Source organism: Chrysoperla carnea, chromosome X (genome assembly GCF_905475395.1).
Source record: "Chrysoperla carnea chromosome X, inChrCarn1.1, whole genome shotgun sequence".
Classification (NCBI taxonomy): domain Eukaryota; kingdom Metazoa; phylum Arthropoda; class Insecta; order Neuroptera; family Chrysopidae; genus Chrysoperla; species Chrysoperla carnea.
The window spans coordinates 35,618,856-35,633,924 of NC_058342.1; the positions used below are offsets into that span (position 1 = coordinate 35,618,856).

Below are 15,069 nucleotides of genomic sequence, written 5' to 3' on the forward strand. Positions count from 1 at the left end.
AAATCGTGTTCTAGGGGTCACAAAGCCTTAAAAACGACGAAAAAGCTCTTTTATTTATGAGGACCTCCTCTGAGGGTCTCCTCCAAACTCAGCTCAATTGAGATCAAGGTTTTGGCTATTGCTGCACGAATGTGGCAACCCCATAAATCGTGTACTAAGGGTAGAAAAACCTTCAAAATGTCGAAAACAGCTGTTTTTCCTTTGAGGGCCTCTCAGGAAAATCAAACTCAGCTTAATTGGACTCAGGGATTTGGCTATTGCTGCTAGAATGTAGAAACCCCATAAATCGTGTTCTAAGGGTAGCAAAAACTTCAAAACGCCGAAAATAGCGGTTTTCCTCCGAGAATCTCCTTCAAATTCAGTTCAATTGAACTCAAAAAAGTTCCTGTAGGTGCTCAAATGTAGCAATCTCATAAATCGTGTTCCAGGGGTTTTCTAGAGGTTACGAAACGAATTTATAATGCACCCCCTCCCTCCCCGTTGATTTTCGATACAGTGCATAAGTATAGATTTTCTGCGGACCTGATTTTGTAGATTTTTTATAAGAAGCCTTTTTTTTATCAAAAGCCTTGTTTTGCTGAAAAACTGTGATAAAAACATTTTTTCGACATGAATTGGCGAAATGTGTTTCGATTATTCGTAACCAAGAATTCAATTAATTACCTTTGATTTGTATTTATAATTCCTGGAAAAACCATTTAACTAATTTGAAAAATGTGTGTTTGAAATCATAGTCTCTAGCATGTACATACTTCTTAGAAAACATAATTTGAAAAATGAAAAATATTTGATGAAAAACATTTCCACGAAGTTATTTAAATCGTATGAAACAGATCCATTTTATATCTGTTGCACGTTAAATATGTGTACTATTTTCTATTTAAACATTCATTTGTTTTTCTCTCTTCTTTCTAAACCACCCCCCTCCACAAGATATGATCACCATTAAAATTTGTTATTAAAAATTTGTTCGTACTATTCGAGTCACAAAGCTTGCTTTAAAAAAATTTGCAATTTTGTTAATTTTGTTAATTTTTGAATGGTACGAACACATCGCTTAAGTCAATAACAAATTTTCATTAACATTTTTTCTTTCAGTAGTTCAAAAGAAAATTAAATTTCCCCAATTTTTGCATCTTGTGGCGTGTTTTGATATCGAATTCTATAGGTTTTAAATTACGCAACGTTGCCAAAACGTCAACACTTTCTATATTGTTTTTTTTTTAGTATAGTAAACGAACCTTTTTCTTTCGGAAAAATTGTGACTTTACGGTTTTTAGAATTTTTTGATTTTGCGTTTTTTTGCATTAGCTTCAGAAAATTTTCCTAAAAAAGGAAACCTCCTCGCCATTGGTGATTTTAAAAAAGTCAAAATGCTAAAGTTACCCGAAATTCCATATATTTTTAACGATAGATTTCGAGATAACTTCAAAAATAAATTCGGGGTATCGTTTTTCTCAAAAATTATTCGCCCAAGAGTCAAATGAACGCGATTTTTCAATTTTTGGGGTCATAATTACCTTATAAACTGAGTTTCATCAAATTCCAAAACCCAAAATTTTTCGCGATTTTTCGATTTTTTTCCCTTAAGAAAATTGCAGAAAATCGACAAATTTTTATTGTTTCCAATTTCGATCAAACTCGATATATAAGGTAATTATAACCCAAACAAATTTAAAAATTGGGATCATTTAATCCGAATCCGGGAAAATCCGGAAAAATCGGTATCTTAAATTTCGGGTAACTTAAGCATTTTGACCTTTTTAAAATCTTTTTAAACTTACCTGATTTACTTCACTATATAAACCCTCTTCACCCCAATGTCGCGGGGGTTAAAACTTAAAAAGTTCCTCTTTAAACCATATAGACTTTTTACGATAATTTTCGGACGAGAAGGCAAAAATCCGTAAGTCAAATAGACTCAGCAAACAATTTTTTCGTTCGAATAAAAAAATCGTTGGTTCGTTGATTGTACTATTTGACTATTTGTGATGTAATTTTAGATAGCTCATTAATTTCAATATTTCATGTGTAGTTAGATTGACACTATTTTCACTGTTAACGATTCTCTTTCTAGTAAGTATTAGCGTATTAGCTATCCGTTCGTTAATTGTCATTTGGCAAACGTCTTCGTCAAATTAAAATACTTTATCAATATCTCAACTGACATTAAAAATATCCTCTCTTCCTGTTGTCTCTACGACTTTTTCATTTTATTTGAAATTTAAAAGAATTACACAGTTATTGTTTCGTCTTTTTAAATAAAACTCCGAAATTTCGAAAGATTATTTTCGATGATTTTCAGAGTAGCCACAAACTGGGAAAAATGAGAGCAAAATTTTGAAAATCATTCAATAAAATATTCGATTTTTACGTTTTTTAGAGTTTTAATTACGGAATTTGAGTTGCGGGCGATACCGTTCGAAATATCTCGAACAATTCTTTTTTTAATCAAAAATAACTTTTAAGTAAATCGAGGAAAGTTTGTCTCCAATTTTGATAAAACGTAGTATTTTAGGTAATTTAAGTTCAAGTATTAAGTTCAAAAATCGATTTTATTTTAGGATTGGAAGAACAGCTTTCGAGATAAGGTCAGAAATCGACCCGAGAGATCGTTTTCCCTAGAAATTACTCATCCAATTGACAAATGAACCCGATTTTTGAATTTTTTGGGTCAAACTTACTCTTTAAAGTGAGTTTTATCAAATTCCGCGATACAAAATTTTTCTCGATTTGTCGATTTTTTTCGAAGGGGTACCCCTTAAAAAAATTGCAAAAAATCGAAAAATTTTTTATGTTTCGAATTTCGATGAAACTCAGTATATAAGGTAATTTTAACCCAAAAAATTTAAAAATCGGGTTTATTTAACGCTTGGGCGGATATTTTTCGAGATAACTTCAAAAATCGATCCGGGGTATCGTTTTTCTCAAAATCTATTCGCCCAATAGTAAAATTAACCCGATTTTTGAATTTTTTGGGTCAAGCTTAGCTTAGAAACTGATTTTTATTAAATTCCGCGATATAAAATTTTTCTCGATTTTTCGATTTTTTTCAAAGGGGTACCCCTTAAAAAAATTGCAAAAAATCGAAAAATTTTTAATGTTTCCAATTTCGATGAAACTCAGTATATAAGGTAATTTTAACCCAAAAAATTTAAAAATCGGGTTCATTTTTTGACCGGAAACGTATTTTTTTAGATACGATAGAAAATTCCATACAAATATCGGTTTCTCGAATCGATTTCGATCAACTTTTTAGACACTGTTTTTTCTAATAGTTAAATAATCTAGATTTGCATAAAATGTAAGAAAAGTATTGATGCTTGTGGCCACTTCTGAAAATTAGAAAAGATTTACCTCGAAAATCTTAAATAAAATCGTGTAAAAACTAATTTTCCCAAAACAAGACCAATCTGCATGGATTTTGCATGGTTTTGGATATCATAGTTTAGAAATTACCCAAAAAATATGTAAATTAGGTTTCCCGAAATTTAGTGTCACAATAGTTGAGTACCGTGTCGCAAAGGTTAAACCGTGCTAAAAAAATACAGTATTAGGTGAAACCTTGAAAGAATTTTAAAAATAAGTCAGTGAATAATCTTTTAAGATGGCTGCCCTGCAAAAAATATTGCCAAAAAGAATGCCGTATTTATCAATATCTATTTGGATTATTAGAAAGTTGCGCTAAAAAAATTGGACTTAAATATATATTTACCATAAAATTTACCTGGAATACATTCGAAATTCGAACTGTTTCCCAGTTTTCCAGAGACATAGAAATCGTTGGAAATACCTATTAACCAATCATAATTACACAATCACTGCTTCGACATCATGTACTGAATTCTTTACGAAACCAAAATCACTTCAATCGGCTATGCAAAGTTTCAACAATTTCACTAACTTAACCTTTCAGTTCGAGGACCTTCGAAGCCTGCCCCAAAAAGTCCTTCCGTCCTTTTTTACTACAGAAATAGTCGTCTCCTTTGTCTTCGACCACATCTGGTTTCATCTAACCTTGGGATAATTGTTGAACCCAACTTCATTACGAATGACAGGACAGATTCCCTTTTCGATTGTTTTACGTCAAGTTTTTTCCACATTTTCTGGTCAAGCAAAAAATTGATAACTTCCTTTGTGAGAAAATTATGCCAAAAAAAGGAAAAGCATATTATCTCTCTTTCAACCAAGTGAGATATAAATATCTTTCCTGTGGGATAATAGGGAGTAAAACTTGCTTAGATAATTTAAAATAAAATAAAAAAAAATTTAATTTCGAATGCATTCATATAAATCACACATTTCCTCCACCACCAACACACCCCCACCCCTCTTTTCTCTATGTCATGATACTGTGAATGTCGTAACAAATTTAGTAATTAAAACTAAACAAATCTTTCTTTATGTATGTAAAAAATTGTACCTATATCTTAATACGTGTAATTTGATGTACAGTTGAAGACATGGGTAGAAAATAAACATTTCCAACATAAAACACCTCTACCCATGTATTCATTTGGATTGAAAGTAGATGCACGTACGATTTTAATGTTAATTGTTTAGTTAAGTCTAAATTTATTATTTTCGAGACGACGTTAATAAACGTAAAGTCATATTCACACTTACATCGATGTGACGTCACTGTTGAACTAACGTTTACTTTCTTGCAGCTTTCATGTTATCTGTTTAAAGCGATTTTGAAATCAATCCGCTTATATGTGTGATCATTCAATAACGATTATTGTCTATTTTATTATGTTACGCAGTCAACAGGATGTGTAAGTGTGAATGAGGCTTTAGAATCAAGGTTTAGATTTTAAACCTTTTAAATAAAAGTGGAATAGTAAAAATTGTTTATTGATTTTCGAAATTTTTGTTATGCTCGAAAGATCAATTGAGATTTTGTTTCATTATTCCAGTTTTATTCAAGAGGTTAAAATTTCAAAAAAAAAAAAAGAAATTATATTTAATTTCTGTCACTTCGAAAATTTTTAAACAGGTACCAAATTTTAAATTTAAAAACGATTCAAAATTTCTTTGTTAAAATGATAATTGGCAAAATTTAATCAATTTAATTGAAATAATTAAAAATTGGCTAACGATTTATAAAAGTTAAAAAAAAAGTATTTTTTTTTTGTAAATTGAAACTGATAATCTGGTATTCGAATTCGAACAAAGTAAGGGATATTAAAAGAACAAATATATCGATACTAGCTTGATACCCGCCCGCTTCACTGGACTTAAATGTAAAAGCCACCGCTTCATAGCTTCCACCTCTCTTGATCTCAGTTATTCGCCTTCCATAACACTCGTCATATAGTCATAATTCATTGAGTATATCATAAAGGATGGCCATGAATTGTTTGACATTTACTATTTTAAATTATTAAAGAAATCTTTATTTTATGGTTCAAAATGATGATCATAGATGGGGCAGTTAAATGTCAGATTAAATTAAATTTTTATTTTTTAAATATATCTTTATTAATTATAGCTCATGTGTTATTCTGATGTATGAGCTGTATTGTTGTACACTTGCATTTAAATCCATTCTCTATAATATATAGGGATTTTTTTCAATTAGTTGAAACCTTTTGAGAAATCGATAAAGTTAGAAGAACTTCTGGAAAAAAAAGAGGATATCTGAAGGAATGTTAATTGTTAATTTTTCCCTTCTCAAAAACCTATGCTCTTAGGATTTTGTGCCTTTTAAACTTCTGCATCTTCTTCCGTTAGTTTTAGACCTAGAAAAAAAATACAGAAACCCATTTTGTGAGAAATTTGAGAAAAACCATATAATTTTTTGATAATTCTTATCTGAATGAAATTCTATGCCGTTCAGTGTACTTTTAGCAATATTTTTCGTTTGAAAAGATACTATCTGTGTCAATATTTTATTGTTAAATAATGAATTGATATTCGATTATCGAATTTTCTAAATTTAAATAGAATTATGATTAACGATGACGAATAAGTTAGAAATTTGTTAATATGAATATTTGATCGTGAATATATGATTAAATATTGATTTTTTCCTTTCGAAGTTCGAACGAAAAGCTATTTTTGTTACTACACCTCTATATAGAGACTATAAATTGGAGTCACCTGTAATTTCGAGATTTTTAATATCGAAAATTCGAACAATATTTTGGAATTTTTCTTTAAGTTTTAGAGTTTTTGTACTTAAAAATGAAGGATATTTCAGATCCTGTGGAATAAGGGACCCTACATCTTGGGTATCCTAGAAATTTTGAGTAAACCTTTTATATGGGGGAGGTCTGCTCTGTTCGAGGGGATATCAGGTTAAAATTTTGTAAAATTTCAATTTTCAAAAAGAAAAGATATAAACACAAGTCGAAAATAATTTTCCTAAAAAAAAAAAATGAATGAATTCTAATTCGAAAATTTGTAACTATATTTTCTAGTGCAATTTGACGACGATGAAACATCACACGGATGGATTGAAGGATTGGCTATTTTAATATCTGTTATTGTTGTGGTTATTGTAACGGCCTTTAACGATTACACAAAAGAACGGCAATTTCGTGGCTTACAGAATCGTATAGAAGGTGAACATAAATTTTCTGTTATACGACAAGGTGAAGTTAAACAGATATCGGTTGGCGACATTGTTGTCGGCGATATTTGTCAGATCAAGTATGGTGATCTGTTACCAGCGGATGGTATACTCATACAGAGTAACGACTTAAAGGTAAGCTTTTCCTTTTTCTCGAAATTATACGAATTTATATCTAAAATGTACCAGTAATTATTATGGTTACTATGGAACTCATTTGGTGGCACTTTCATCTAACTTCGTTCTTCTTCGAGGAAACATTAAAATCCGATCGTTAAAAGGGACGCTATAATTCGACCCTTTGGTATTGCACCTTTTATTTTAATGACCGAGTTTTCATTTTTCCTTGAAGAAGGTGATTTTTAGTGCAAGAGTCGTCAAATTTCGGGGGAGTCCGGATTTTAATATTCCGTAATTTATAGGTGGACGAATCATCGTTAACTGGTGAATCTGATCATGTGAAAAAGGGTGAAGCATTCGATCCCATGGTGTTATCTGGCACCCATGTAATGGAAGGTTCTGGTAAAATGTTGGTAGCGGCAGTAGGTGTTAACTCACAAGCAGGTATTATCTTTACATTGCTTGGAGCTGCCGTCGATCAACAACAAGAAGAAATTAAGAAGATGAAAAAAGGTTTGTGGACCCGTGTGCGCTTTTTTACTTATTTTTGCCCAACAAAATATATTGTCTTGTTGCATTGAGAATCTTTTTACAGTGTATATCTTCTATCGAACGTGTTCATGATTTTACCCCCAATTTCCATGTTTTTTACTCCAACCTAAGCCTCGAACCTCTCTCTCAACCACCCCCCCCCACTAGGCTAAGCAATCAACACCGAAATTGAAGGTAATCTTTTGGTGTTCTGAATTGAACTCGAGAAAATTACTTTTTGAGTGCTCCTTGCTTGGTCTACACTCTATACTTTGAAATTAAAGTTTTCACACTATTTTATAAGCATGTGAAATTTTTTTAGACTTTTCAAAATATTTAAAGGGCAGTATGTTTTTTGAAAGGGACGTGTGCGGTGATTTAAAGGTTTTTTTCGTAATAAAGCATGCGTCTAGAATGTTTCGCTTATCTTATAAGCAAAGCGGTAAAATATACAGGTTATTCGGAAAATTGAATTTTTTTGTAATATCATTTTCCGGACACTCTGTAATATTGTAAATTGCTTCAATGCTAAAAATTGCTCAAACCCTTTCAAAATCGTACTGTTTATCTAAAGTTTTAAATTCAATTTATAAAATTTTCTCCACAGTTTACAAAAAAAAATTAGTCTTCTCACTTTAGTTGATCCAAAAAATCCAATTTTTTTTTCGAAATTCCAAATTTTTTATGGAATGCACAAACCAATTCTCTCTTCCTTTGCTTACCTGTAAATAAAATAACTAAAAAAAATTAGAGAAATGTTTTTTATTTAGACGAATTTTTCAAGCATTTTGGACATGTATAGAGTGTTTGGATCAATTTTATTTTTTCGCGTGTTTTTCGTCCTTTTATTTGCCAAATTTCAAATAAAATAAGCTCCGTGTCATTATACAACAAACAGCTCCAGATTTCGACGTTTGAAATATTCAGCATTCAGTCCATGATTAGTTTGAATCATTAAATCAAGCAAAAAAGAAATCTTTGCTACGATCTTCTGCGCAAACGTTTTGTCTGCCTGTCAGTCTGTTCATGGCATTGTATGTCCCCATAAATTATGTTCTTCTTTTGGGAAGCCACAATCTAAAACTGAAGTACCCATAAGTAATTTAAAATTGGCGCCGCCTATGATTGAATTGACTAAAAAGGACTCATTTTATTTGAAATTTGCTTTAGCAATACAGAAGGTTTGGTGTAGAATGAAGAACAACGGAATCGATAAAAGCTTTAAATTCAGCATCGTTTAAAACAAATACCCCTCGTAACGAAACTACAGGGTGTTCAAAATCGTCCAATTAAATCGAGAGCAAAATAGACGGAAACAAGAGAAGACTGTGGGATGAGATAGTTGAGGTTACCCGGTGTAACCTCAATCTTATTTGACGTCATAAGGGCAGATTTTGTCTTGATAGTCATCTCATTTTTCCACCCGTCTCGTTTACGTCTATTTCACTCTTGAAATAAAAGGTCCATTTTGAGATATCTTACACTTGACCCCAAAGACGAAAAATGAATTTTAATGTGTGTAACTAACCATTCTTATGTGCTCACCTTACGATAGCGAACTGATCCCATCGGTTCTCGAACCAACACTGAACTCAAGTAACTAATCATCCCGTTTTTTATAATTAGTTTTAGATCTATGACCCGGCGTAGTATTTACCAATTATTCCAGAACGGTTGAAAGTTTTGAGAGGAATATGTTCAGGGGTATCTTCCCGTATGTAAACCCAAGTTGGCGGAACGAGGAGGTGCGAGCTTCAGTCGTTTTATCAAATATCTCATAAACCATGTATCACGAGATATTTGATAAGACCTATTTTCCAAGATGGTGGCTGAAGCTCGCGCCCCTTCGTCCCGCCAACTTGAGTTTACATCCAGGAGATATCCTTGAACATATTCCAACATGAAAATCCCTTCCGTAGAAAATTGCAGAACAAAATTACCCGATTATTGAATTACTTATGAATATTTTCGTATTTTGTTCGGCAATTTCTTACTGAAGAGATTTTCTTTTTGGAATATGTTCAAGGTTATCTCCCGAATGTAAACTTAAGTCGGTGGAACGAGGGAGCACGAGCTTCAGCCGCCATCTTGGAAAACAGGTCTTATCAAATATCTTATGATGGTTCACGAGGTATTTGATAAGACCTGTTTTCCAAGATGGCGACTGAATCTCGGGCCCTCCCGTTACGCCAACTTGAGTTTACCTTCGGGAGATACCCTTGAACATATTCCAACAAGCAAATCCCTTCAGTATTAGCCTACTTATGAATATTTTCGTTAGATAAAAAGTGGTTAGAGACGACCTTGAATTGAAATGAATGTCAAATACTACTGCCGACTCCTAGACCTATTTTATCCTACTTGTACCCAAAAAAAAACTCAACATGACCCCCCACCCCAATGTTTTTTGATTAATTTATGTTTGTTTGTTTTTTATGTTTTATTTTTTGACCCCTATTTTTGACATGTTTTTTTTTTTGGTGGTGTTTTATTTAACACATATGTTTCCATTTTGCATGTGTTTTTGTACTCCAGAACAAAAAAAACAGCGAGGCAAGAAGAAATCATTGACAGGTGAATAGTTTAAATACCACAAAACGAGCTATTTTGTACAAATACAATTGAATGTATTCAGTTTTTAAATATAAAAAAACAAAAAAACGAAGAGTACAAATTATTGTCTACCATTTTGTTTTCTTGTCAGTTTGAAAACAAAATGGCGGTCGATAAAAAACAAAATGCCTATTGTTGAATTTCATGTTGTAATTATCTGGTGTTAGAAGCATTATGTTACCTCCTATTGTGTCGTTTTTATCACCCCCCTCCCCACTTGTAAATGTATATATATATTTTGTTATAGTATTTTTGTGATGGGCTTTACACAATGTTTTTAAAATTATAGTAACGCTTAGAAATAATGGTTTCAGTCAGAATGATTGATTTTTTTAATTCGATGTAGTCGTTTGAGTATCCCCTGAACAAATCGAACCTTTGAAAATTTCTAGTTTCCGTAATCGATACCAAAAACACAATTGATTGTAACGCTTAGAAATCATGATTATAAAGAAAAATTAATGAGAAAATTGTAGTATTTCTGAACAAATCGAATTTTGAAAATTGATAGTTTTATTTCTTTAATAGTTTCATAATTCTGAAGATCCACAAAAACTACTGAATATATCGAGATGCCACCTTTTTACAAATTTAAGAACTACTGAAGTTTTTAAAATCGATATTTTTTTAAAAATAAACAACTTTTGTTTGATCTCCTTTTTTCTAAAACTCATTAAGTTTCAAAATGTACAAAGTATCTAAATAATTAAGTATTTTAACTGTCTTTTTCTTCATCAATCTTGAAAGGTTTAACGAAAAAATAATAATTTTCCAGAACTTCGTAAAGAAAATTCATTCAGGCCACTGAAAGTGAAACTATCCATTTTCCAAGCTTGTGATAATGTAGGAACGGAAAGAACCCTCTTCCTCCCCCCTCCCCCACTTCTCTGGTCTTTGTGTAATGCCCCAATGAAAATTTCAGAAAAAAAAAAGATCCATCTTTTTTAAAAACTGAATCCCCCCAATTGTATATGTATTAATTTTTTTTTGCATGCGTTTTTTTTTCTCCAAAGATTGTGTATTTTTAACAAAAATTAGCATTTTTTGATTCCTTTTGTAAATATATTATTTTAAAAGTAGCTTTATTTTGCACCATATTGCGAAATTTATTATTTTTTTATTATTTTAGGCAATACATTTATTTTTATTTTCGGAAAAATTCCAAAGAAAATCACATCAAATCTCAATTTATTTTTTGGGTCTAATCGTATTAGACCTATTTGGAGTATTATTTGATTAATACTCATTTTTTTCTTGGTGGAAATCTGGGACAAATTCAAGGAATTTACTTTTGATTTCTAGAGCAGATTTGATGAGGATTTAATTTAGCTTGATATAGAAAATGATTTTTTTGTGATTTAGAAAACAAATTCCGCTTCTCGTATTCAATAAAATCACAAATTTATTTTGCTTCAAAATTATTTCACGCGTTTAAAAAAAGGACGTAAATTTCGATATTTTTTTAAAAAATGTTTTGCTAATATTGGAATGTGAATAAATAGGTGAAGAAGATTCCCAAGTTACTGGTAACAGTCACATGAACTCACCTGCACCAATGTCGAATAAACATGCGCCAATTAACACAGAAATCGTCGAACAACAACCGGATAATCATGTAGCCGATCAACCACCCGCTCCAGAAGCACATGGCAAAAAAGAGAAATCTGTTTTACAAGCAAAATTAACGAAATTGGCTATACAAATTGGTTATGCTGGTTCAACAATTGCCGTTTTAACCGTTGTCATTCTGGTTATACAATTTTGTGTGAAAACGTTCGTTATTGAAGGAAAACAATGGAAAACTACTTATGTTACACAATTGGTCAGACATCTAATTATTGGTGTTACTGTACTTGTGGTCGCTGTTCCTGAAGGTCTTCCATTGGCTGTCACTTTGTCTCTAGCTTACAGTGTTAAGGTAAATCTTATTTATTTATTTAGCTCCAGCTACAGAATGTACAAAGGAGGGCAAACTCTTTTCACATCAAAATTTGCACTTTAAAAAGATGCCAAAAAGATTTTGGCACTCTCCTCTAGATTGCTTTGTCCTTGAGAGCGGATCCCCATTCGGTGACTCGCATCACCTTCAGGCCGTCTAAAACTTGGCCCAACCGTCTAAGTCGAGGCCTGCCTCTTCTTCGTGTGGCATACACTTTGGCATCCAATATTTTCTTGGGTATCCTTCCTTCCTCCATTCTTTGTACATATTCGAACCATCTGAGCCTCTGCGATTTGATGAACTTCACAATATCTTCTCCCTTCAGGATCTCCTGAAATTCCCTGTTAGTTCGGATGCGCCATTCTTCCGCGCTCGCTCAGATTGCACCATATATCCTTCTTCTAATCTTTCGTTCAAATCTTATTTTCTCCTGATCTTCTTGTGTCAGGGTCCAACTTTCACTGCCATATGTTATAATGGGTCAAATCAGGATATAGTGTAAAGTTTGTTCGTCAGGATCCTTAGATTTGCAAAGTATGCCCTCAAGAGGGTTATCCCGTATACAATTTTAAAAAATCAGGGATAATAATGTATACTTATACCGGAAAATTGGGAATCATATGGGGGGAGAGTGTATGCATGGAGAATTAATACCAGTTTCTTAATTGAATTTTGTTTTAGAAAATGATGAAAGATAATAATTTGGTCCGGCATTTGGACGCTTGTGAAACAATGGGTAACGCAACATCAATTTGTTCAGATAAAACTGGTACTTTGACAACAAATCGTATGACAGTCGTACAATCGTATATTTGTGAAAAATTATGTAAAACAATGCCTAAATTTTCCGACATACCGTCAACTGTTGGAAATTTCATTATTCAGGGTATAGCAATAAATTCGGCGTACACGTCTCGAATTATGGTAAGCTTGCTTTATTTATTGGCTTCCAATAATTTTTCGATGGTTTTCTAACTTGTATGTTTTGTTTTATAGATGCCTGAAGAGCCTTCAGAGCTTCCTAAACAAGTGGGAAATAAAACCGAATGTGCTTTACTGGGATTTGTTCAAGGTATGGGTAAAAATTATCAAACAATTCGCGACGATATCCCAGAAGAAATGTTTACACGGGTATATACATTTAATTCAGTACGAAAGTCTATGAGTACAATTATTCCAACTCAGGGAGGAGGTTACAGACTTTTTACAAAAGGTGCTTCTGAAATTGTTCTAAAAAAGTAAGTAGATTTGTTTTTCTTTTAAGGGGAGGGAGGCTAAAACAATTTGTTATAATAGAACTAATGATAAAATATTTGTTGACAGATGTGCATTTATCTACGGACATAATGGTGAATTAGAGAAATTCACGCGTGACATGCAAGAACGTTTATTACATCAAGTCATTGAACCAATGGCATGCGACGGTTTACGTACAATCAGTATAGCTTATCGTGATTTTGTGCCTGGTAAAGCTGAAATTAATCAAGTTCATATTGAGCAAGAGCCCAATTGGGATGATGAAGAGAATATTGTGAATAATTTGACATGCTTATGTGTGGTTGGTATCGAGGATCCTGTACGACCGGAAGTACCAGAAGCTATACGACGATGTCAGAAGGCTGGTATCACTGTACGAATGGTCACTGGTGATAATATAAACACTGCCAGATCAATAGCCACCAAATGTGGTATATTGAAACCTAATGAAGATTTTCTTATACTTGAGGGCAAGGAATTTAATCGCCGAATTCGTGATAGTAATGGCGAGGTATGTTTTATTTTCTACCCTATTTCACTTATTTTTCAACTAATAACTTCTATGACAAGCTTTTTGGAGTTGCCAACACTGGAAAATCACTTAAGCCCTGAAATTATTTAGAGGTCAAGTCAAGGTCGTATCAAGTTCAATCTAAAAAAAGGCTTGTAATGATTTCGGAATGAGGTTTTGAAAATACAACACTTGAATCTTACTTAATTTGTGCGGGGTCCTTTAAATTGAAATTTGATTTCAAATAAACAAGTTTTCGTGTCGTACCTTGTGTTTAAACCAAATTTTGTACTAATACCCAACCTACCTTAAGATTTGTCATCAATAGAAGTTATTTCTTGAGCTGTGATTGGAATTAGAGCTTTTTAAAAATAAAATTTTCTTAAATATTAATAAAAAACTTACTATGCCCAAATAAAACAGGTTCAACAACATTTGTTAGATAAAGTATGGCCAAAGTTACGAGTATTAGCTCGATCATCCCCAACCGATAAATACACGTTGGTGAAAGGTATTATCGATAGTAAAATAAGTGAAAGTCGTGAAGTGGTTGCCGTAACTGGTGATGGTACAAACGATGGACCAGCGTTAAAGAAAGCGGATGTTGGTTTTGCTATGGGTATTGCCGGTACCGATGTTGCCAAAGAAGCCTCCGATATTATCTTAACCGATGATAATTTCAGTAGTATCGTAAAAGCTGTGATGTGGGGCCGTAACGTATACGATAGTATTGCTAAATTTTTACAATTTCAACTTACAGTCAATGTTGTCGCTGTAATTGTTGCTTTTATTGGTGCATGCGCTGTACAAGACAGTCCATTGAAAGCTGTACAAATGTTATGGGTGAATTTAATTATGGACACGTTAGCATCACTTGCGTTAGCTACAGAATTACCAACACCAGATTTATTGTTACGGAAACCATATGGTCGTACAAAACCATTGATTTCACGGACAATGATGAAGAATATTTTGGGACAGGCTATATATCAATTAACTGTTATATTTGCCTTACTTTTTGTTGGTAAGTTCAATTTTTATTTTTTTTCATTTCTAACTTAACTTCGCCTCTTTTATTAACCCCCGGACAAAAAAAGGGGTGTTATCTGTCTGTCTGAAATTTAAATATGAATTTTTATTTGTTTTTAGGTGATAAACTTTTGGATATTGAATCAGGACGAGGAGCCGAATTTGGATCTGGACCAACGCAACATTTTACCGTTATATTCAATTCATTTGTAATGATGACACTCTTCAATGAATTCAATGCAAGAAAAATTCATGGGCAACGTAACGTGTTCGAAGGAATATTTACGAATCCTATTTTCTATACAATTTGGATTGGAACATGTTTATCACAAGTATATGTTTTTTTTTTACGTTTCCTAAATTTTGAGATCCAAATTGTAAGGGTGACCATTAAAAATATTTATAACCACAGACCGGGCCATAAAAGAGTATTTAAAAATCTGAAAAACTATTTTTCAAAGACTTTAAGAAAATTACTTAAAGAAAACTTAG

General features: G+C 32.5%; 1 protein-coding gene across 15 annotated transcripts in view; it reads left to right on the forward strand.

The window, feature by feature from the left end:
- Positions 1–15,069, forward strand: part of LOC123302592 (plasma membrane calcium-transporting ATPase 3) — a 153,052-nt gene that overhangs the window by 113,298 nt on the left and 24,685 nt on the right. For 13 of the 15 annotated variants that reach the window (XM_044885586.1, XM_044885594.1, XM_044885598.1 and 10 more), the window contains 9 exons: positions 6,426–6,712; positions 7,000–7,210; positions 9,764–9,802; positions 11,344–11,759; positions 12,462–12,704; positions 12,777–13,018; positions 13,104–13,548; positions 13,972–14,572; positions 14,698–14,909. In XM_044885586.1, the coding sequence (XP_044741521.1) occupies positions 6,426–6,712; positions 7,000–7,210; positions 9,764–9,802; positions 11,344–11,759; positions 12,462–12,704; positions 12,777–13,018; positions 13,104–13,548; positions 13,972–14,572; positions 14,698–14,909 (2,696 nt within the window). The remainder of the gene's footprint in view (positions 1–6,425; positions 6,713–6,999; positions 7,211–9,763; positions 9,803–11,343; positions 11,760–12,461; positions 12,705–12,776; positions 13,019–13,103; positions 13,549–13,971; positions 14,573–14,697; positions 14,910–15,069) is intronic. The other 2 variants (XM_044885593.1, XM_044885596.1) reach the window with 1 other exon arrangement.